This window comes from Tupaia chinensis, unplaced genomic scaffold, assembly GCF_000334495.1.
Source record: "Tupaia chinensis unplaced genomic scaffold, TupChi_1.0 Scaffold000672_1, whole genome shotgun sequence".
Taxonomy (NCBI): domain Eukaryota; kingdom Metazoa; phylum Chordata; class Mammalia; order Scandentia; family Tupaiidae; genus Tupaia; species Tupaia belangeri.
In genome coordinates, this window is record NW_006160195.1 from 1,826,565 (window position 1) to 1,850,238 (window position 23,674).

The window sequence follows — 23,674 nt, forward strand, 5'->3', positions numbered from 1 at the left end:
TCTCTCTCTCTCTCTCTCTCTCTCTCTCTCTCTCTCTCACCCTCTCTCTCTCTCCCTCTCTGGTCAAATTGAAATAAACAAATAAACACACAAAGTTAAATAAAATAATTCTTTTAAAAAAAAAGAAAAAATATTCTAAAATGTATTGTGGTTACGTGAATGAAAAGCCACTAACTGGATACTCTTAAGTGAATTGTATGGCATATGAATTACATCTTGATGAAGTTTTTACCAAAAGGAAAACAGAAAGCAATGTGCTAAGCTGGCTCATTACTTATTACAAAGGCATAGTGGCAGACCATCACTCCTGTTTCACCATGGCAATCAGAGAACTGTTTGCCATGGTGAAACAGGAGGTTAAAACTGTTAAGATGAGATAGGAAAGACTGGATTCTGTGAATTCTAAATAATCATCGGTTGATCTATCTTCCCTGCTCCTTTCTTTTCAGGCCTGATCAGGATGTGCTTGTCCAAGAAGGTGTACTATTCCACATCTTAACTTGCCAGCTGGATAGTAAATTAGGAGCCAAAGCATCACTAGAGCTCTGCTGCTCAGAAGCAGATGTAGTCTGGCCAGAGCAGAGCAATGAAGTACAAAAGGAAAAGGAAGGCAGGGCAGTTACCATGCCAACAGCCCATTCTCTACCGTGGAAGTAAAAAGCATAGGATATTTGTGAATTGCGTGATTCATACATTGCAAAGAACATGTGTGCTTGAACTAAAATAGCTAAAATTGAAGGAGGGGAATGTAAAAACAATGCAAGAAATAACCCAGGTCCCTGGAGTATCATTTAACATTTCATGAGCTTAATCTCTGGATGGCAAGATGCTTTGGCTCAGGCCTTCATCAAAACAAAATATGCCTAGCCCATCTCCAGTTCCCATTAAACTCACCTAGATAAAGAAAATGTCAATCCAGGTCCCCTTTCTTCCACCCTCACCTATTCCATTTTAGTTTTTAGAGTTAGCCATTTAAGTACCTCAGGATTTATTTTTAAGTTTATTCATTTCATTTCTTTCATGACAGAGAATAAAAAAGAAATAGGTTACCTTTGACAGGGTCTCATATGTTGTGATCTCCCCCACCACCACTACCACCACCAGCCTTCTAGCCAACCAGAAACACAGGCATGCAATTGTGTCATTTCCACCTAGAATCTGCACCATAGTCTTCCATGAGACTCCAGCATTGCAGAGCAGTAACTTACTGCCTGCAACACTATAGCTCAGCCAGTATCTTGGAATTTGAGACAGCCTTTGAACAACATAGCAATACAAGCTTCATTGATAGCAAGAATAACTCTCTTTATCTACTGCCATATTTCTGTAACCTACATACTGCTTAGCCAGCCCACCATCATCACCATCATAACAACAGCGAATACAGAATATTCACTAGGTGCCAGGTCCTCACAACACTATCTAAGGAATAGCTATTATTATTATTATTATGTTACAAGCTGTTGAATCAGCAATTCTAAGAATTAACTCTATAGAAATAATCATGAATGTACACAGGTATCTAACAACAATAATATATATATGTGCTATCACTGTTCTAAGTACTTAATCCTCTTAACAACCCAGCAAGGCAGAGATTACTATTATTAGCTTCATTTTATGGTTGACAAAAATGAGATAGGGGGATTAATTAACTTGCCTAGGGCCACACAGTTAGTATTAGAGCCAAGATTTGAAACCAGTGTCTATGCTTGTGACCACTACGTTATACTATTACAAAAATAATCAGTATTGGTGTTATTTATAGGAGGAATGGGGAAAACCTAGCCATACAAAAACAGAGAACTGGTTTTTTATAAATAAATAAATAAATAAACCATAAAGGGCCAGCAGGTAGTGTGGTGATTAAGGCGCTGGATCCCACAAGGCCAATTCTGCGGTAGAAGTCCAGACCCAGCACCTTGAAAAACACACCAGGGCACGAGTGTGTATGTGCTCAAAATCCCAAAAGGAGAGTGGAGTTAAAGAGACTGTGGAGTGGCCATCTTTCCTAGGGTGATTCCTCACTTTCCCTTTCTCTCTGTCTCTGTTTTTTTCCAGTGAGCACACATATCCTATGGCAAAAGTCTATAAAATTTTTTTAATTGAAAATCATTTTATCAACTTAAGGTTGTAGAAGAGTTAGTGACACAATAATTTGTCCAAAATAGTGTTAACGTGTGATTGAATGTATAAAAGAAATCAAACTTTAAAAATATATATATATAATGAAATAAATAAAACTAAATAAATAAAAAACAATGGATTATTTGCCAAAGTGTTAAAAATGGTTACCACTACGTATTAAAATTATAATTTTTTTGCTCATCTAAATTTTCTAAATGTTCTATAGTAAATACAGTCCTCTTAAAACAAATTAAAAGAAAAATCTAAACATGAGCTAAAATTTTCCTTGCCAATATATAAAGATTATAGTACTTCTGGGGAAAACAAAGAGAGAGAAAGAGAAAGGAAGAACAAGATTTTCACTTAAATTTAATCAAAGGACTATGTCTGGTATTTAAACCAGTGTTTTCCAAAACAAATGGCAGAAATCATTCAGTTTACACACAACAATAATCAAAGAGGCTTGGTTCTACAGTCAAATGTGTGTGGAAAATCCTCAATCAGACAAGTTTATTGCAGGAATTCTTCAAGTATTTAATATGCCAACATACATTTTGAACCTGAGAAGGGGGTACAGTGTATAATATTTTTCAAACTCATTTAGGTACAAAGCTCTGCCTTCCCACAGATCATCCTGAGGGAATCACTGTTCCTTAGAATAGACTTCAGCAAATGCTGAATTACTGGGTTGTCAGAAAAGTCATGACACATTTTTGCATAGAAAAACATATTAGGTCATTTGGAAAGTCATGATGTATTTTCTATGCTTTTCTATATGCAAAAATGCATCATGACTTTCTAGATGACCCAATAGAAAAATATGTCATGACTTTTCCAATGACACAATGTAAAAAACAAGAAGTAGAACTGTTGGAGGATAAATCCAATTCAATGCTCTTGGAGAAAGACACAGAAATCTGGTAACTTGTAACAGAAGCAAAAGACTTAAAATGACTTTCAAAAAATAATTTTTAGAAAAATGAAAGGTGCTAATAACAGAGAGTAAGGGAGTAAGGCAAAATCCTTTGTGCATATCTATTCTCTGAGCTCTTCTTTTTAACGGTCAGTGGAGTTGGTTACACCAGGCAAAATAAGGCCTGTTAAAACACATGAACCCTTAGATCAGACAAAAGACACAAGCCATCCCCAGAGAAACTAAAGGAGGAACTTTAATAGTGACTAGGGCACACAACACAAATTCCTTAGTGGTAAGAGAACCATGCCCATAGGCATGAATACTACCCAGTGCCTAAGACAACTATGGGCAGAGTTTCCAGGGAATCTGGCAAGAAGCCTAATAAAATTTGAGCAATAGAGCATAAAACAAATTTAATTTAACTTGGTTTTTAATGTCAAATACTAGGCCCTGCAGAAAGGATAAATGATGACACAAACACAGAATCAGAACTTTTGTTTAAAAGTAGTTCAATCCCCCATTCAACAGACACTTCTTTGGCTAGATGTCATTTTTCTCTGCCTAGAAAGGTTTCTTCCTGCCCTTCATTTCTTTAACTCTTTCTTGTCTTTCACAATTAAGTTCAAGCATCACCCCACTTTAGTAAGTGTTCTCTGAAATCCCAGTATGAGATAGTTGCTTCTACAATACCCTTTAAGAAACTATGAAAAGAAAGAAACAAACAAACAAACAATTATTGCAGGCCAGTAGATAGCATAGCAGTAGCATCACTGGACTCCCACATGGCTGACCACAGTTTGAGTTCCAGACCCGGTGGCTTAAAATTCAAGCCGAGCATGTGTGCATGTGTACCCAAGATTAGGAGGAGGATGGAGGATAAGGGATTGTGGTGTGGACCTCCTCCCTTGGGGGTGATTTCTCACTTTCCCTCTCACTTGTCTCTATTTCTTTCTCTCCAGCAAGTATATATGCCCTAAAGCAAAAATCTCTAATAAAAAATAAATGTTTAAACAAACCAATTATTGCGTTCCTACCACTTGTCAGGCACCTGATACATGACTCCTTCATAAGACTTGATTGCACTGTAGAAGGATTATTTTCATTGACCTATTATTACATTTTTTTTACTTTGTCTACCTATCTACCCATTCCCGGGCCTAGCCAGTACCTCTGGGCATCTTTGGTGAATGAATGGAAACGCCTATGAAGTGCCAGGTGCTAGAGATCAAAATTATTCAAAGTTTCCCCGGCCTTCATGAACTACAGAGAAAGGAGGAGTTAAACAATTACATCTCACCACAGGATGAAGTCTGCACCAAATAATGCCATGAGCAAAGGAAGCTTCTGAGTTATCCCATAATGAAGAGATTGTATGTACAGGCTTCATACAGAAAAACATGTCCAGTACCCTGAACCTGTCTTGCAACAAATTCTCAAATGTGCACATTGGTCTTACAAATATTCTGCACACTTCTCACCATTTATTTTGGAGAATATGATTACACTTACATTTCATTTCTTTCTTAACAGAGATAAATCATGCTTAAGGAGTTAGTATTCTTCCATTCCTGTGGCTGCCTTGCCAAGCTGGTTCAACCCAAGGATGAGAGATGGAGGCCGAAAGAAAATACATGACATCCACAACTGTTGATCTGCAATAGTGTGTGGGTGTTGCAATCATCCTATTATTGGTTTTTAAGCAGCTGGTTCCACTGAAAATTTTGTTTGTGAACAGATCTGCTGTAACCATAAAGGATTTTCTCCTGTGATTAATCACTAAAATGATAGGTGTTAAAAAAAAAATACAAAGAGATTTCTGGCAAAGACATTCTGTCTCAGAGTATGAAAAGGGAAGCCAAGTGGGTCAGCCACAGTAGCACAGCAGTAACACAATGTTCTGCAATGCTGAGACCATTATCTGAAGGTCCCGAGTTCGTGTCCAAAAATCTCCCCATGCATGCTGAGTGTGCCCATGCACGCCTGTGATCCTGGCTGGCTAAGGCTAGGGGTGGAATTGCAGCATGAATATGCTGTGGAGTGTGCCCATCTCTCTTTCTCTCTTTTTTTTCTCTCTCTATCTCCTTCTCTCTTTCATAGAAGAGATGAATAAATACACTTTGAAGGGAGAAAAATAAAAGAAGCCATGTAACAGAGTGGATGGGGAAGTCAGAATTTGCTAGGTAGTGATGTTCTGACTTCTCTTCTTAATCCCTGATGAAGCTCACCCAGAAATTTCCTTCTGAAAGAGCACAGGCAAGATAGGAAAAGTACCTCCGCAGTTCGTTCATAACCTTGAATGCCTTCCCCATGTGGGCAGGATTGACAGTGATCGTCTTCTGGTTCTTCTCATCACCCTCAGCCTGTACTGAGGCCTGGGATGCAAGCTGGGAACTCAGTTTGATGCTGTGATGAAGAAAGAAAAGGGAGGGAAAGAACTGATAGTAAGCCCACTCATCCAACTGCTACAAGTCCATGCATCTGCCCTCCTTGCCACAGACCCAGCAAGGAAAGAAATGCACCGAGTCGGCCCAAAGTAATTTATTCTAAAGACAACCAGGCCCTAGCTCAGTTTCTTTCTCAAAGAACTATGTGACTTTTTTTTTTTTTGAGAGATTTTCATTGTAGGGCGCGTGCGCTCGCCAGACAGACAGAGAGAGACATAGAGACAGAAAGCGAGAAATCACCCCCCAGGGGGGATGGTCACGCCGCAATCCCTTCTCCTCCATTCTCCTCTCGGGATCTTGGGCACGCACGCACACGCACCCAGCGTGAGTTTTAAGCCACCGGGTCCGGGACACGAACCGCAGTCGACTACGTGGGAGTCCAGCGACATAGCCATTACGCTAACTGCTGGTTCCCAGAACTATGTGACTTTGTGGCAGGTCTTTTCCTTCCATCTTACTATCTCTAAAGTGGAAGGGGATGTTTGTTCATTCAGCAAACATGTAATGAAAGCTACTCTGCTATGCACTGCATTTAAATGTAAGGGAAACATGACAATAAATAAGGCACAGTACAAGGCACAGTCCCTACCCTCACAAAACTTAGAATTCAGTGGAGGAAGAAGCCAGGTAAATACTCAAACATATCTTAAGTATTATGATTTGGTAGAAGCTACTGAAACACAGGAGATGGGCAACTATTCTAGTGATAGCAAGTTGAAGAAAATTTCCTAGAAGCAGAGACCTAAAAGAAAAACAAAAATTAGCCAAGTAAAAAATACAGAGAATACTTTAGGCAGTGGAAGCACTATGTACAAGGAAGTATGCGGAGGAGAAAAAGAGCACAGTACCTTCAAATTAATGGCAAATTCAGTAAAACTAGAGCACACAGAGCTCTAGAGCAAAGGTTAAAAATTGAGCAGTCTTGGGAACCAGCAGTTAGCGTAATGGCTATGTCGCTGGACTCCCACGTAGTCGACCATGGTTCGTGTTCCGGACCCGGTGGCTTAAAACTCACACCGGGCACCTGTGCGTGCGTGCCCAAGATCCCGAGAGGAGAATGGAGGAGAAGGGATTGCAGCGTGACCATCCCCCCTGGGGGGTGATTTCTCACTTTCTGTCTCTATGTCTCTCTCTGTCTGGCGAGCGCACGCGCCCTACAGTGAAAATCTCTCAAAAAAAAAAAAAATTGAGCAGTCTTGTGACACACAAGCAAAACTAAGGCATTTAGATTTCTTTCTGAAAAGTGAAAAGTCAGGGACCAGCAGTTAGCATAATGGCTATGTCACTGGACTCCCATGTAGTCGACTGCGGTTCAAGTCCCAGACCCAATCGCTTAAACTCACTCCAGGTACGTGTACGTGCATGCCCAAGATCCTGAGAGGAGAATGGAGGAGAAGGGACTGCAGCATGGCCTTCCCCTCAGGGGGTGGTTTCTCGCTTTCTATCTCCCTATCTCTCTCTGTCTTTCTGGTGAGCGCACACGCCCTATAGCAAAAACCTCTCCAAAAAAAAAAAAATGAGAAGTCAATAAAAGGGTTTATTTTTTTTTAGATTTATTTATCATTATTGTTATTTTTAATTTGACCATAGCAAGACAGAGGACAGAGAAAGAGAGAGAGAAAGTGAGAAAGCAAGCCACCAAGTCCAGGACTTGAACCATGGTCAGTCATGTGAGAGTCTAGAGCCTTTAACTACCATGCTACCTACCGGCCCCTCAAAGGGTTTTAAATAGAGAAATGAGACAGGAAACAAGTGAACAAATTTGTGTTTTAGAAAGATCACATTGGCTATGTTATAGAGAAAGGTGGCACAAGAGTGAAAGCTTTTGGGAAACCAAAATCCCTAGAAAGACAAGGTATTATAATTACTATGAGAAAATGTTGACGGATCAGCAGATGGTATAATGGTTACATGGTACTCCCACATCGTCGACCACAGTTCGGGTCCTAGACCCAATAGCTTAAAACTCATGCCAGGTACGTGTGCATGCATGCCCAAAATCCTGAGAGAATGGAGAAGGGATTGCAGCATGGCCATCTCCCTGGAGGGGTGATTTCTCACTTTCTATTTGTCTCTCTCTTTCTGTCCAGTGAGTACACTCACCCTACAGCAAAAAAAACCTCTCTTTACAAAAAATTTTAAAAGAGATTTTTTTAAAAAGTTGTCTGTGTAGACTACATGTGCAGGTGGTGACTAGCAAGAGTGACCCATAATTTCAACATCCTCTGTACTAAAATCAAGACAAGGCACTCAAATCCTGATGGGATGCCAGTTAGCTGCCTAACTACTGAGCAGCTTGTCTCAACTTAATGGGGAGGGGGTGCAGAAGCAAAACTATGACCAAGGAAATTACTTTCTCCCCTAAACTAGTAAGATGATTCAGCTACAAGGTTAAATTGAGGCCTTGGATTACCTCTGCTTAAGTGTCACTTTACAAGTAGAAAAACAAATTCTTCTCCAGTGTGTAGATTTGGGGACCTACCATTCTCTCCAACTCTAGGCCACCAAGAGTAGTCTCCTTTGACTTTCCCTAATGGGCCTCTGTCTGTACTACCACCTTGCTTTGCAAACTAACTAGAAAAGAGGGCTGCTATTGTAAGAGAATGTTCTAGAGGCCTGAGTGCCTCTATAGAGCTCACACTGAGATTTATAACTATAACAACATCCAAATATAACTAGCATGCCAGACTAATGCTTCTCTGACCAAAGCAGACTACTTTTATTGGCTTCTTTCACTACCTTCAGAGTTCAGCATGAAAATGTAACCCATGAACAACTGAACTATAAGACTGTTTGGATTCTGGGGGCAAGGAAATTAGCTGGACAGAGGAAGATAAATATCAAGAAATATACAAAGGAAGATGATTAAAGTTGTATGTTTAAGCAGGTAAAAATAACAAAATAACTAGGAAAGGAAGTACTTAGCAAAGTTGAAAAATTTCATGTAAAAAATCCCACAAGCATAATTCCTTAGAGTCCTTTTTTACTCCAAGGCCAGAAAGATATTTTTATTTTCTACAAAAAGTTTAACATTTTGGGACCAACAGATGGCATAATTGTTACATTGCTGGACTCCCACATGGCCAACCACAGTTCAAGTCCCAGACCTGAAAGCTTGAAAATCACACTGGATGTCTGTGCATTCATGCCCAAAATCCTAAGAGGAGAATGGAAGAGAAGGGATTGCAGTATGGCCATCCACCCAGGGGGAGTGATTTCTCGCTTTCTATCTCTGTTTCTCCGGCAAGCACATGCGGCCTATAGCAAAAAATCTCTCAAGAAAAATAAGTTTAACATTTTTGTTTTTTGACATTTAAGCCCTTATTTTTATCTAGTATTGGCTTTTACATCATAATGGGAAATAGGGATCTAATTTTTTTCCATAAGTGCCACTTACTGAATAGTTATTTTTCCCACTCATCCATCATTCTACCTTAAGTCACATATTAAAGTTCCTGATATACAGTTATCTATTTCTGGACCCTAATCTATTTCACTGGTCAGTTTGTCTGCCTCTGTACATTAGTATCACATCATTTTTGTAGTTTCATAATAAGGCCTATAACTGATACAGCAAGTCCCCAATCCTACTATTATTCTTAAGAAATGTCTTGGCTATTTTAATTACTATATTCTTTCATATAAATTCTACTATCAGCTTGTCAAGTTCCATGAAAAACTCTGATGGGATTTAGATCAAAACTGCACTGATTTGGGACAACCCATGGCATGGTGGTTAGGCAGCCAGATAGCCAACAGCACAGTTTGAGTTCTGTACCCAGCAGTTTAAAAAAAAAAAAACAAAAAAAAACATGCTGAAGATGTGTGTGTGTGTGCATACCCAAAATCCCAAAAAGAGGAGAAATGGAGGGGAAGGGACTTTGGCATGACCATCCCCCATGAGAGCTGATTTCTCATTTTCTTTCTTTCTTTCTGTCCCCACTCCCCCCCCCCCACAGCAAGCACCTGCACCCTCTGGCAAACAATAACATTTTTAAAGGTACTGAATTTATATATCAATTTGGATAGAACCAACATCTTTCTGATAAAGTACCTCCCCACCCATAAATATGGAATATCTTTCCATTTCCTTAGGTCCTCTTTAATGTCACTCAAACTTTTCTATTTTTCGGTATGAAGGCTTACATCTATTTGATTAGATATATTCCTATGTACTTTATGGTTTTGTTACTATAATAAAATGATGCCTTTTATTTTTATTGTTATGGTTTATAACATACAAATTGATCTTATATCTACTCACCTTACCAAATGTTCCTGTTATTTATATTTTACCACATATTCAATTAGGTATTCTGTATAGACAACCATATTACCTGCATATAATGCCAGGGCTATTTTCCTCCTTTCCAATTCTTAGGTCTCTAATTTTTTTTTAAGAGGTTTTTGCTATAGGGCGCATGCGCTCACCAGACAGAGAGAGACAGAGAGACAGAAAGTGAGAAATCACCCCCCAGGGGGGATGGCCATGCTACAATCCCTTCTCCTCCATTCTCCTCTTGGGATCTTGGGCAAGCATGCACATGCGCCCAGCATGAGTTTTAAGCCACCAGGTCTGGGACGTGAACCGTGGTCAACTATGTGGGAGTCCAACGACATAGCCATTACTCTAACTGCTGGTCCCACTAATTTCTTTTTGAAAGAAATTTTGCATGATAGGATGGCAGATGATGTTAAATAGAAAGGGTACTAGTGAATATTCTTCTCATTTTCCAGATTTTAAAGATGTTTCCTATGTTTCCCCATTGTGTATGTTTGTTATAAATTTTGGTAGATGCCATTTATCAGGTTAAGAAAATTCCCTTTTACCTTTATTAAGATTTTGTTGGGACCAGCAGATGGTATAGTGGTTATGTCACTGGACTCCCACATAGTTGAACATGGTTTGAGTGCCGGACACAGTGGCTTGAAATTCATGCCAGGCATGTATGTGTATGCCCAAAATCCCAAGAGGAGATTAGAGGAGAAGGGATTGCAGCATGGCCATCCCCCAGGAGTAATTGCTCACTCTCTATCTCTCCAGCAAGCATAAATGTCTTACAGCAAAAACCTCTATTAAAAAACAAAAATTTTTTTTTTGGAGAGGTTTTTGCTACAGGGCGTGTGCACTCGTCAGACAGACAGAGAGAGACAGAGAGACAGAAAGCAAGAAACCACTCCCCAGGGAGGATGGCCAAGCCGCAATCCCTTCTCCTCCGTTCTCCTCTCGGGATCTTGGGCATGCACGGACACGCACCCAGCGTGAGTTTAAGCCACCGGGTCCAGGACACAAACCATGGTCGACTACATGGGAGTCCAGTGACATAGCCATCACGCTAACTGCTGGTCCCTCCCAAAATTTTTTTTAATAGTTTGTTTAGTGAGGGCTGACTGATGGCATAGTGGTAATGCAAAACTCTACAAGACTGACCTACACAGAAGGTGCTGAGTTAACATCCGGGGATCTCCCTGAACACACTTGGTTCCCATGATCTAGGGCTGGTTGAGGCTGGGAGTGGATCACAGTGTGAAAATCCTGTTGGAGATGCCTGCCATCTTCCCTTTCAAGGAAGGAGAGGAAGAATGAAGAAATGAATTAAAAAAAAAAAGTTTAATCACAAGGTTATACTAAATTTTACCAATTTTTTTGTGCACCTACTGAGGTGATAGTAACAAGATTTTTTTTTCCTTTAATTGAAACTATAAAATACTATGTATATAATCATTACAAAAGTTGTCTTCAAACTGTGAAAAGATTTAAAAGCCAGGATAAGAAAACATGATTTGGGGGACCAGCAGATGATGTAATAGTTACATTGCTGGACTCCCATGTAGTCGACGGCAGCTTGAGTCTCAGACCAGGTGATTTACACCAAACACATGGGCATGTGTGCCCAAGATACCTAGAGAAGAATGGAAGAGAAGAGACTACAGTGTGGCCATCCCCTCGGGGGTGGGGGTGGGGGGTTGACTTCTTGCTTTTGCTCTGTCTCTCTGGTGAGCACACACATCCTATTGTAAAAAATATCTCCTAAAAGAAAAAAAGAAAAGGAAAACATAATTTGGTATGGATTGGGAACCACTGAAGTTTTTTTTAAAGAATTATTTATTATATTTTTAAAATTTGTTATAGGGCAGGGAACCAGCAGTTAGCGTAATGGCTATGTCGCTGGACTCCCACGTAGTCGGCCGCGGTTCACGTCCCGGACCCGGTGGCTTAAAACTCACGCTGGGCACGTGTGTGTGCGTGCCCAAGGTCCCGAGAGGAGAATGGAGGAGAAGGGATTGCGGTGTGACCATCCCCTCTGGGGGGTGATTTCTCGCTTTCTGTCTCTATGTCTCTCTCTGTCTGTCTGGCGAGCGCACACGCCCTATAGTGAAAAAAAATTTTTTAAAAACCTCTCCAAAAAGAAAAAAAGAAAAGAAAATTTGTTATAGGGCACACGCATTTATGAGAGAGAGAGAGAGAGAGAGAGAGCAAGCGAGCTGCCAAGTCCAGGACTCAAACCACAGTCAGCCATGTGGGAGTCCAACACTTCAACTACCACACCACCTGCTGGTACCCACCACTGAAGAGTTTTGACAGAGAATTAAGAAGACTGAAGCTCAGAAAAGCATAGTGGACAGATATTATTAGATTTCCTTCACAGATATAGAACAGGTGTAGAACAAACAGAGCCAATTTTGGAAGAACTGACAATAATCTCCCATGTAGCTAGTAGCCAGGAAATTTCACACATCCTGTTGTGTTGTTTTTTGAACTTTCCAGTCTTCTAGAATGGTCTAATAACAAAGCATCCCTGTTAACACAATGTTTTGTTTACCAAAGTCTCAAACACAGATGTCTATTATCAGAAAATTAAAGTTCAACAAAATGTCATTCATATTATAGCCTCCCTCAAAGTACAAGTGACTTGCTGATTACCGCAAGATTACCTAGAAAAAGACAGCAGTTTCCCAAGAAAAAGGACACTAGTTTCCCCAGTCCATTTAGAGCCCTTTCCACCCTTCCAGAAGTAAGGCTTGACATCAGAAGGAAAGTAAAGTCTCTTTCTATCCCTGCTCAGCTTCTTTGTGGAAGACACAAAGTCTGAACTCTGGGTCCCTGGAACTGAAAGGTACAAGCTTCTTGGGTAGCTCATTAATCTTCCAGAGAGCATGACATTAAGAAAAGAGCTCCCTGGACTCCCCATAGTCAATCACAGTTCAAGTCCTGAACCCAGAGGCTTGAAACTCATGCTGGGTACATATGCATGCATGCCCAAAATCCTGAAAGGAGAATGAAGAAGGAACTTTGGCATGGCCATCCCCCTTGAGGGATGATTTCTCACTTTTTCTCTCTCTGTCTCTCCAGTGAGTGCACACACTGTATAGCAAAAATGTCTCAAAAAAAAAAAAAAGAGAGAGAGAGAGAGAAAGCTTCTGGGGCCAGCAGATGTAGTGATTAAGGTGCTAAAACTCCCACACGGCTGACCATGGTTCAAGTCCTAGTCCCAACAGCTTGAAAATTACACTGGAAGCATGTGCATGCATGCCCAAGATACCAGGAGAAGAATGGAGAAGGGATTATAGTGTGGCCAACCCTCTTGGGAGGTAATCTCACTTTCCTCTCACTGTCTCTTTCTCTCTCTCTAGCCCTATGGTGAAAACCTTTTAAAAAAAAAGAGAGAGAGAGAGAAATAAAAAGAGAAACTAAGGGCCTATAGAAGTAAAGAATCTTGTATAATATCAGAAAAATAGTAAGCAGTAGATATGGGATCTGAGCTCAGGTGTCCTCAACTTGAAGCTTGAGCTATTTCTACCATAGCATATATGTTCTAGCAATACAGTACATGGATATACCCAAATACACAAACACATGCATATGCTTCAGTCTAGGATTACATGCCCAGACAGAGCTTACATTTTCTCTCTTAAACCATTCTCTTTCCATTCATACCAGATCTAAACTACGAACTGGCCCCAACAAACTGCCCCATCCTTACCATTTCAAGGTCCAATTCCAAACATTCTCAATTCTTTATCACAGATAAGGGCCATGGTTCCCCTCTACCTACCTGTGAAGCACAGATCATACTGAGGTATATATAAGGTCTTCAAAATGTTCATGGGAAATACACATTGTGAAAAACTATATATGAATTTCAAAATTTCTGTACTAAAATATCCATACTTTAATTCCATTTTCCATTAACTGTTTTTTAAAGAATTATTTAATTATTTATTTATTTATTTTAATTTGACCAGAGAGGGATAGAGTGAGAGAGAGAAAGGGAAAATGAGACAGCAAGCCTCCAGGTCCGGGATTCAAACAACAGTTGGCCATGTGGGAGTCCTGTGCCCTTAACCATGCCACATGCCAGCCCAATTTTCCATGAACTTTTGAAGTCTCCTCCTCTTCCATACTCTTGTCCAAGTCCAATGCCTAAGGCCATACTTTCCATCCTATCCAGACCCAGCCAAAATCACACACACACAATTTTTCTCCGGACAGACTGTCATAGGATATTTTTCTTTTGAAAAGTATTTATCAATAAACTCCTATTACTTTAAGCTTAAGGTGATTAATTACTCCAAGAGGAGTAACTAGTTCCAGTCCCTAGGCCAGTCAGATGGCATGATGGGTAAAGCAACTGGCTCAAATATGGCCAAGTATGAAGTTTAAGTCCTGGACCCTATAGTTTGGAAAACACATCAGGCTCGTGTGCACGCATGCCCAAATTCCCCAAAAGAGAATAAGAAGGGGGTGAAGTATGGCCCATGGGAGGTGGGGAGGTGTGATGATGATTTCTCACTTTCCCTCTCTCTTTCTCTGTCTCTAGCAAGCACATGCACCCTTATAGCAAAAAATAAATAAAAAAATAAAAATAGACTAGATCCAACCTCTATTAAAATTGTACCAGGCTTCAAGAACCCCTACCTAGCCCAGCTAAGGTGATTCAGCTCTCAGGGTTTCATGATCTGACAAGAGTTATATAGTCAACCAAGTTCCCTCCATGGCTGATATTAATTAATAAATTTCCCTCCCACCAGACCTGAAGCTCTGGCTGTTGAACAAAGAAGTTCCATATGGACCCCTAATGCCAAGAGTTCTGCCATCATTCAATTTAAGCCATATCTAAAATTCAAATTGGTCACAAATCATAGATGTAGTGAAAAGTATGGGCAAGGCAGAATCCTTGCTCTGCCCTACAGAAATATACAAAAATGGTCATCTAAGCCATTTTTCATATAAGCTGCAGCAGAATCAGAACACATTAAAATAATCAACTTTATCAAACCATCAGATATCTGGCTAGTTTAATCAATGTCACATACTGACCTGTTATTAGTAAACATACGAACCATCGCTAGTGCCATGGTTAACCCACTGCCTAATAGATAAAGGTCAACAACATTGTCAACATCTCACAGAAAGAGAGTTGGAAACTGGCTCAGAAATACCTCACATTCTTACAAATGTCCACTGATTTCATTCAAGAAATCACATATGTAAGACAGTCAAGAGTCATGGCCACAAAAAAATGATGTGGCTGGCTCTCCTTTCCTGGGCTATTCTGCTTTTCTTTTCTTCTGGTTTAGATCTTTACAGTGGCCTCCCATCTGCTGTTCTCCATTCCAAATGCTCTCCCTCCAAGTGTTTACTGCACATCACTGCCAAACTGATCCTTCTAAAAGGTCACTCTGACCACGTGTTTGAGATCCTCACTGCCTCACTGATCTCTAAGGGGCCATGAAGATTATGAGTTGGAGGTTCAGTCAGAGCCCTCTGCTTCCATTTGTTCTATATACTGAGTGTCCATGTAAGGTTTCCTTTCAAAGAACTTTAGCTTGAACACTGAAAAATCATCAGCCTACAGATAAAGTCATGATTCTTGCGTAGTAATCAAGGCTCTTCTTGACCAGACAGAACCTAAATACCAGACTTACCACTCATTTACTCAGCAATATACTGAGTACCTTTTATGTACCAAGCAGACAAGCCATTCACTACAGATTTCCCTCTTCCTTTCATAATATACATACTTCTGGGACCAGCAGTTAGCGTAATGGCTATGTCGCTGGACTCCTACATAGTCGACCGCGGTTCACGTCCCGGACCCTGTGGTTTAAAACTCACGCTGGAGATGTGTGGGTGTGTGCCCAAGATCCCGAGAGGAGAATGGAGGAGAAGGGATTGCAGCGTGGCCATCCCCCCGGGGGGTGATTTCTCGCTTTCTGTCTCTCTGTCTCTGTCTGACGAGCGCACGCGCCCTATAGCGAAAACCTATCAAAAAAAAAAAAATAGAGAGAGAGAGAGACATACTTCTTAGAGGGAAGCCCTCTGAATAGTCCAGTCCTTAGTGATCTCTTCTTCTCCTAAAATCCAGTAGTATTTCTTGTCTATAATTCAATTGGCACATAGAACACTGCCTTTTGATTTTTTTTTTCATGGTACAATCCAGCCACCTACCTGCCCTCATATCAGATTCAATATACCTGGAAGAGAAGGACCATGTGTTCAATGAGTGTTTGTATGGCTTAGCCTGCCCAGCATAGGGCCATGCCCACAGTAGACCATCATTACATATTTGTCCTCAGTGAACCCTGACCTCAAAATCTTTCACTTTTCCTTACAAGTGTTAGACAGTTGAGTGAGAATAGTCTGACCAAATCACTGTGACACTCCAATAATTTTTTTATAAAAAAAAAAGTAGAGCTGCCCTTCAGAGTTAAACTATAAATATACATAAAGTATTAATTATAAAAGTTATAAATAAAAATATATAAGCTCTAAATAGTAGGTGTTCTTCAGCTTTTTTGTCTGTTTGTTTTTTAGAGAGAGATTTTTGCTATAGGGCGTGTGCACTAGCCAGAGAGACAGACAGACAGAGGGACAGAAAGCAACAAATCACCCCCCAGGGAGGATGGTCATGCCATAATCCCCTCTCCTCCATTCTCCTCTCTCAGGATTTTAAGCCCACACATACATGTGCCCAGTATGAGTTTCAAGTCACTGGGTCTAGAACTTGAACCACAGTCAACTACGTGGGAGTCCAGCAATGTAACCATTATGCCATCTGCTGATCCCAGGCCCTCTTCTGTTAGCATACCACCTCCCAAAGTCTTTTTTCCCTGTTCTCCCCTACCTTCTAAATTTCAGATCTCAGCTTTACACAGGTAGTTCATACATATCCAAAACTGATGTTCCCCAACTTCCCTCAAGCCTTTTTCTGTATTCTCCATCTCAAAGGCATAACAAACCACCTACTCACCTATCCAAGTCAAAAATGAGATGTTATTCTTGCTATATTCTTTGCTCTCTCACACCCCTCAGAACCAGTCCTATTAGTACTATGTCTATAATACCCCCAGCACCCCATTCCCTTTTTACAGTCACTACTATCATAACTTCATCTCAGGCCACCTTGATCTCCTGCCCAGATTCTTACAATAACCTCTTCCCAGACTTCACAGTGACACTTCCAGAATGTCAATGTCATCAAGACATGTTCTATGTAATGCCTCTCTCACTGATTCTTCTCTAAATTCTGAGTAAATCTAAGAAACTCAGCCTGGCCTTTTATAATCTCATCATTGACCTGAAGACTTCTTATTATCTTAGTACTAAAATACTTACAATTACCTAAATATATTAGGTTCATCTGTCTGGTAAAGTTTTCTCTACCTAGAAAGCAGTACCTTCTATTCCCACTCATTCTCTCTTATGCATACCTAGTTTCTACCAGTCCTTTAAGCTTCTTCCTGCAAGCTTTTCCTAACATCTTCCACTAGAATAGCTTTCCCTCTTCTGTGTTACCACAGTACTCTGTGCTTCCCTATGTATTGTGCTGCATTGTATTTACCTCTTACTGATCTCTCTCCCCGACACAGTGTGTTCTAGTAAATGTTTAACAGTTGGTTGGGAGTTGGGGGGAAGAGACCTGGTTTGTAACACTTGCTAATATCCATGGTGTAAACACTCCTAGCATGGCGATTTCAAGCTACCAACGTGATATCATTGAACATGGAATTTGGGAAGAAAAGTGCAATGGCACATTATTACATCACTGTATAGTCTTTCTATTATACTAAACATGACCGCAAAAGACCAAATAACAGTAAAATAATTATGAAGGAATGAGTTTGAGTAGTTGTCATTTATTGGGTTTGTTTGTAATGTAATTTATTTATGTTACAAGCTTTAATTTTTAATAACAGCTATATTTAATAAGTGACTCACAAAATTCCTGAAAATTTAATAAGCAGCTTTTGCAAGTGGATGAATACTGATTCCAGCACATCCTTGTCCCCATTACACAGTGAGCTCCATGAGAAATAGGATAATATTTTAGTTCTCTCTGTATTTTTAGACTCTGCCACACAATAGGTGCTCAATAAATGATTACTGAGTAAAATAGATAAGTAAACGTAGTATAACAATGAACTAGTACATCCTACATCTTTCTTTTCCTCACTTCTCCTCATTAAAATTATGGCTTTGGGGACCAGCAGATGGCATAATTGTTACATCACTGGACTTTCACATAGTTGACTGCAGTTCGAATCCCAGACCCAGTGGCTTAAAACTCATGCTGGGCTCGTATGCATGCATGCCCCCAAAATCCTGAGAGGAGAATGGAAAAGGTATAGCAGCCATTCCCCTGGGGGGTGATTTCTCACTTTCTATCTCTCTGTCTCCCTCTGTCTCTCTGGCAAGCACACATGCCCTATAGCAAAAATAGAGAGAGAGAGAGACATACTTCTTAGAGGGAAGCCCTCTGAATAGTCCAGTCCTTAGTGATCTCTTCTTCTCCTAAAATCCAGTAGTATTTCTTGTCTATAATTCAATTGGCACATAGAACACTGCCTTTTGATTTTTTTTTTCATGGTACAATCCAGCCACCTACCTGCCCTCATATCAGATTCAATATACCTGGAAGAGAAGGACCATGTGTTCAATGAGTGTTTGTATGGCTTAGCCTGCCCAGCATAGGGCCATGCCCACAGTAGACCATCATTACATATTTGTCCTCAGTGAACCCTGACCTCAAAATCTTTCACTTTTCCTTACAAGTGTTAGACAGTTGAGTGAGAATAGTCTGACCAAATCACTGTGACACTCCAATAATTTTTTTATAAAAAAAAAAGTAGAGCTGCCCTTCAGAGTTAAACTATAAATATACATAAAGTATTAATTATAAAAGTTATAAATAAAAATATATAAGCTCTAAATAGTAGGTGTTCTTCAGCTTTTTTGTCTGTTTGTTTTTTAGAGAGAGATTTTTGCTATAGGGCGTGTGCACTAGCCAGAGAGACAGACAGACAGAGGGACAGAAAGCAACAAATCACCCCCCAGGGAGGATGGTCATGCCATAATCCCCTCTCCTCCATTCTCCTCTCTCAGGATTTTAAGCCCACACATACATGTGCCCAGTATGAGTTTCAAGTCACTGGGTCTAGAACTTGAACCACAGTCAACTACGTGGGAGTCCAGCAATGTAACCATTATGCCATCTGCTGATCCCAGGCCCTCTTCTGTTAGCATACCACCTCCCAAAGTCTTTTTTCCCTGTTCTCCCCTACCTTCTAAATTTCAGATCTCAGCTTTACACAGGTAGTTCATACATATCCAAAACTGATGTTCCCCAACTTCCCTCAAGCCTTTTTCTGTATTCTCCATCTCAAAGGCATAACAAACCACCTACTCACCTATCCAAGTCAAAAATGAGATGTTATTCTTGCTATATTCTTTGCTCTCTCACACCCCTCAGAACCAGTCCTATTAGTACTATGTCTATAATACCCCCAGCACCCCATTCCCTTTTTACAGTCACTACTATCATAACTTCATCTCAGGCCACCTTGATCTCCTGCCCAGATTCTTACAATAACCTCTTCCCAGACTTCACAGTGACACTTCCAGAATGTCAATGTCATCAAGACATGTTCTATGTAATGCCTCTCTCACTGATTCTTCTCTAAATTCTGAGTAAATCTAAGAAACTCAGCCTGGCCTTTTATAATCTCATCATTGACCTGAAGACTTCTTATTATCTTAGTACTAAAATACTTACAATTACCTAAATATATTAGGTTCATCTGTCTGGTAAAGTTTTCTCTACCTAGAAAGCAGTACCTTCTATTCCCACTCATTCTCTCTTATGCATACCTAGTTTCTACCAGTCCTTTAAGCTTCTTCCTGCAAGCTTTTCCTAACATCTTCCACTAGAATAGCTTTCCCTCTTCTGTGTTACCACAGTACTCTGTGCTTCCCTATGTATTGTGCTGCATTGTATTTACCTCTTACTGATCTCTCTCCCCGACACAGTGTGTTCTAGTAAATGTTTAACAGTTGGTTGGGAGTTGGGGGGAAGAGACCTGGTTTGTAACACTTGCTAATATCCATGGTGTAAACACTCCTAGCATGGCGATTTCAAGCTACCAACGTGATATCATTGAACATGGAATTTGGGAAGAAAAGTGCAATGGCACATTATTACATCACTGTATAGTCTTTCTATTATACTAAACATGACCGCAAAAGACCAAATAACAGTAAAATAATTATGAAGGAATGAGTTTGAGTAGTTGTCATTTATTGGGTTTGTTTGTAATGTAATTTATTTATGTTACAAGCTTTAATTTTTAATAACAGCTATATTTAATAAGTGACTCACAAAATTCCTGAAAATTTAATAAGCAGCTTTTGCAAGTGGATGAATACTGATTCCAGCACATCCTTGTCCCCATTACACAGTGAGCTCCATGAGAAATAGGATAATATTTTAGTTCTCTCTGTATTTTTAGACTCTGCCACACAATAGGTGCTCAATAAATGATTACTGAGTAAAATAGATAAGTAAACGTAGTATAACAATGAACTAGTACATCCTACATCTTTCTTTTCCTCACTTCTCCTCATTAAAATTATGGCTTTGGGGACCAGCAGATGGCATAATTGTTACATCACTGGACTTTCACATAGTTGACTGCAGTTCGAATCCCAGACCCAGTGGCTTAAAACTCATGCTGGGCTCGTATGCATGCATGCCCCCAAAATCCTGAGAGGAGAATGGAAAAGGTATAGCAGCCATTCCCCTGGGGGGTGATTTCTCACTTTCTATCTCTCTGTCTCCCTCTGTCTCTCTGGCAAGCACACATGCCCTATAGCAAAAATCTCTCTCAAAAAAAAAAAAAATTATGGTTTTGTGACCTTCAACTCCCCACCCACACCCCATAGGAAGGAAGTATTATCTTATCCAACCTAGTCCCCTGTACTGCTGATACAGAATCAGTAGGATGTAGGAGAGCAAGAAATCTAGCATTAACTAGAGAAGGATGAAAGAAAGGAGGATTGCTGCTTACTATTTCAATTCTTAGGCTCTTCCATTACTGAGAAAAATTCAGCCAATAAATGTGGATGTGGCGGGGTGGGGTGGGAGAGGTTTTGGTCTAGCCCATCCCACACTATCTGGAAAAGAAAGTGATAACATCATTTGGTTTCACCTCAGTTCAAATCCCTGCTGTAGAACTTTAACCTTACTAATACTCAAGGAAAGTAGTAGCAGCCCTCAAGAATATCTTGCCAGTAATAGTGTTCATGGCATTAATAAACAAACATCCTGACTGCTGTACTTTAAGTTCTCACAAGGTCATCAGTATAACATTGCTTCTCCAAGCCTGGGCAGTAAGAGAACATTAAGATTTCTGAACTCTGGGATCAACAGTTAGCGTAATGGCTATGTCGCTGGACTCCCATGTAGTCAACTGCGGTTCGTGTCCCAGACCCGGTGGCTTAAAACTCAAGCCAGGCGCGTGTGCATGTGTGCCCAAGATCCCGACAGGAGAATGGAGGAGAAGGGATTGTGGCATGGCCATCCCCCCAGGGGATGATTTCTCACTTTCTGTCTCTCTGTCTGTCTCTGTCTTTCTGGCAAGCACACACATCCTACAGCAAAACCTCTCCAAAAAATAAAGAAAAAAAAAAAAAAGATTTATGAAGGACCTGGCACTTGGTGCAGTCTTGCCACCAAAAACACCATTTACATGCAGGTTACCATAGTGTCCCATACTCTTCATACTCCTTCAGCAGTGCCACCTCAGTTCAGAGCATCAGGTTGATTCCCTACAATAGTTCACATGGACATAAAGAAGGTAATGCATCAGTAAGCTACAGATCCCAGGAAACAGTTATAAACAGTTAACAATGAGACTAGCAGATGATGTAATGGTTACATTGCTGGACTCCCATGTAGTCAACCGCAGTTCAAGTCCCAGACCCAGTGGCTTAAAACTCATGCCGGGCACATGGGCATGTGTGCCCAAAATCCCAAGAGTAGAATGGAGCAAAAGGGACTGCAGCATGGCCAGCCCCCTGGGGGGTGATTTCTCACTTTCTGTCTCTCTTTCTGGTGAACACACACACCCTATAGCAAAACTCTGTCTCAAAAAAAAAAAAAAAAAAAAGTTAACATTTACTAAAAATTGACAATATGTTAGAGTACCATACCTCGATCATCTCATTATATCTTCAAAACAACTCTTAAGAGGTAGGTACTATTATCTCCCAAGGCACTGAGATAAAATTTGTCTAAAATTCCCACATAACTAAAAAGTGAAGAACAGGTATTCAAATCCAAGTCTATCTGACTCCAGGCCCTGTGCTCTTAATAACAATGTCCACTGACTTAGGATAATGTCCATAGCCCATCAGGCCAAGGAAAGCACCCCTTATGCCACATTCTCTGATGTTCTTCCCCACGGGGCCAAACCAAGTCAAATGAGGGGGGAAAAAATCACTAATAGGACCTATGCTATAGTACTACTTCACTCCTTTGATTATGGGACAATTCAGTGTGTGTTCAAGTAAATATTATTAACCATATTGACCACAGAATTTCCATATTCAGACTTTCACACAAGCAATCATGATTTATCAAAGCTGACTAGCAATTACCCATTCCTATAACATGCTCCTTCATAAACAAGCTCAAGAATAGGTATGCTACTAAGCACATTCTTAAAGCCCAATTCACAGACTGTTTTCTTCGAAACTAAAGGGAAAAAACTCTTAGGTGGGCTGTGTTAAAATGTAAAACAGAAAACACTTGAGTTTAGATAGAATTAAACAAGAAGAGAGAAAAGACTAAAAGAAAACATATCCCTCGTTATGTGGCAATTTAAAAGTCAAGCTTGTATTTGGTTTGAATAGGAGAGCTGAGCTCTCGGTGTGTGGTTTTGATGGATAATACAATATACTTTCACAAGTTAAAAAGAAAAGTCTAGAGGGACCAACAGTTAGCGTAATGGCTATGTCACTGGACTCCCATGTAGTCGACCGTGGTTCAAGTCCCAGACCTGATGGCTTAAACTCACACCGGGCATGTGTGCGTGCATGCCCAAGATCCCGAGAGGAGAATGGATTACGGTGTGGCTATCCCCCCTGGGGGGTGATTTCTCACTTTCTGTCTCTCTGTCTTTCTCTGTCTGTCTGGCGAGCACACGCGCCCTATAGCAAAAACCTCTCAAAAAATAAAAATAAAAAAAGTCTAGGATAATTGGGCTGAGAGTTTGAAAATCCTCATGAATTACAAATTTCTAGCCTGAGAGTCATCACTGAACTTAATAAGAAAAAAAATGTAATAACAAAACATGTTGAAACTATTTTTTTAAAGAATTATTTTATTTAACTTTATTTATTATTATTATCATTATTATTTTCCAGTTTGATCAGAAAGAGACAGAGAGAGAGAGAGAGGAAGTGAGAAAGCAAGCCACCAGGTCCGAGACTTGAACCATGGTTGGCCATGTGGGAGTCCAGCGCCTTTAACAACCACACCATCTGCTGGCCCCGAAACTATTTTTTATAGTTTATTAATGTCCTATTCAGTTTAACCTAATTTTAGGGTTCAGCCAGAAATGAAAAGAAAATAGGTCAGTTCTAAGATTAAAATATCATCAAATAAATCATTGGGTTTAGAAAATGTGGAGAGAATTTTTCTTGTCCATATCTTTCTTAAAAATCTAAAACATAGCAAGCAAAACCTAAAAACCAAAATCTGGGTGTGAAGAAATCAAGAGGTTCTTTTACTGACTTTGTTTTTGCAGTTGAAAACCCTACATTGCCAAAAAGTACTTCCAGAATGGAAAATTTGGTTTTAATTATCATGGTTGAAATCATGCACATCTGCTTCAGACAGCAGGA

General features: G+C 40.1%; 1 protein-coding gene across 1 annotated transcript in view; it reads right to left on the reverse strand.

The window, feature by feature from the left end:
- The window catches only part of LOC106736165 (kelch-like protein 3), a 40,159-nt gene that overhangs the window by 11,170 nt on the left and 5,315 nt on the right, over nt 1–23,674 (reverse strand). Inside the window, exon 2 of the mRNA XM_014592245.2 lies at nt 5,315–5,446. Coding sequence (XP_014447731.1) covers nt 5,315–5,446 — 132 coding nt within the window. The remainder of the gene's footprint in view (nt 1–5,314; nt 5,447–23,674) is intronic.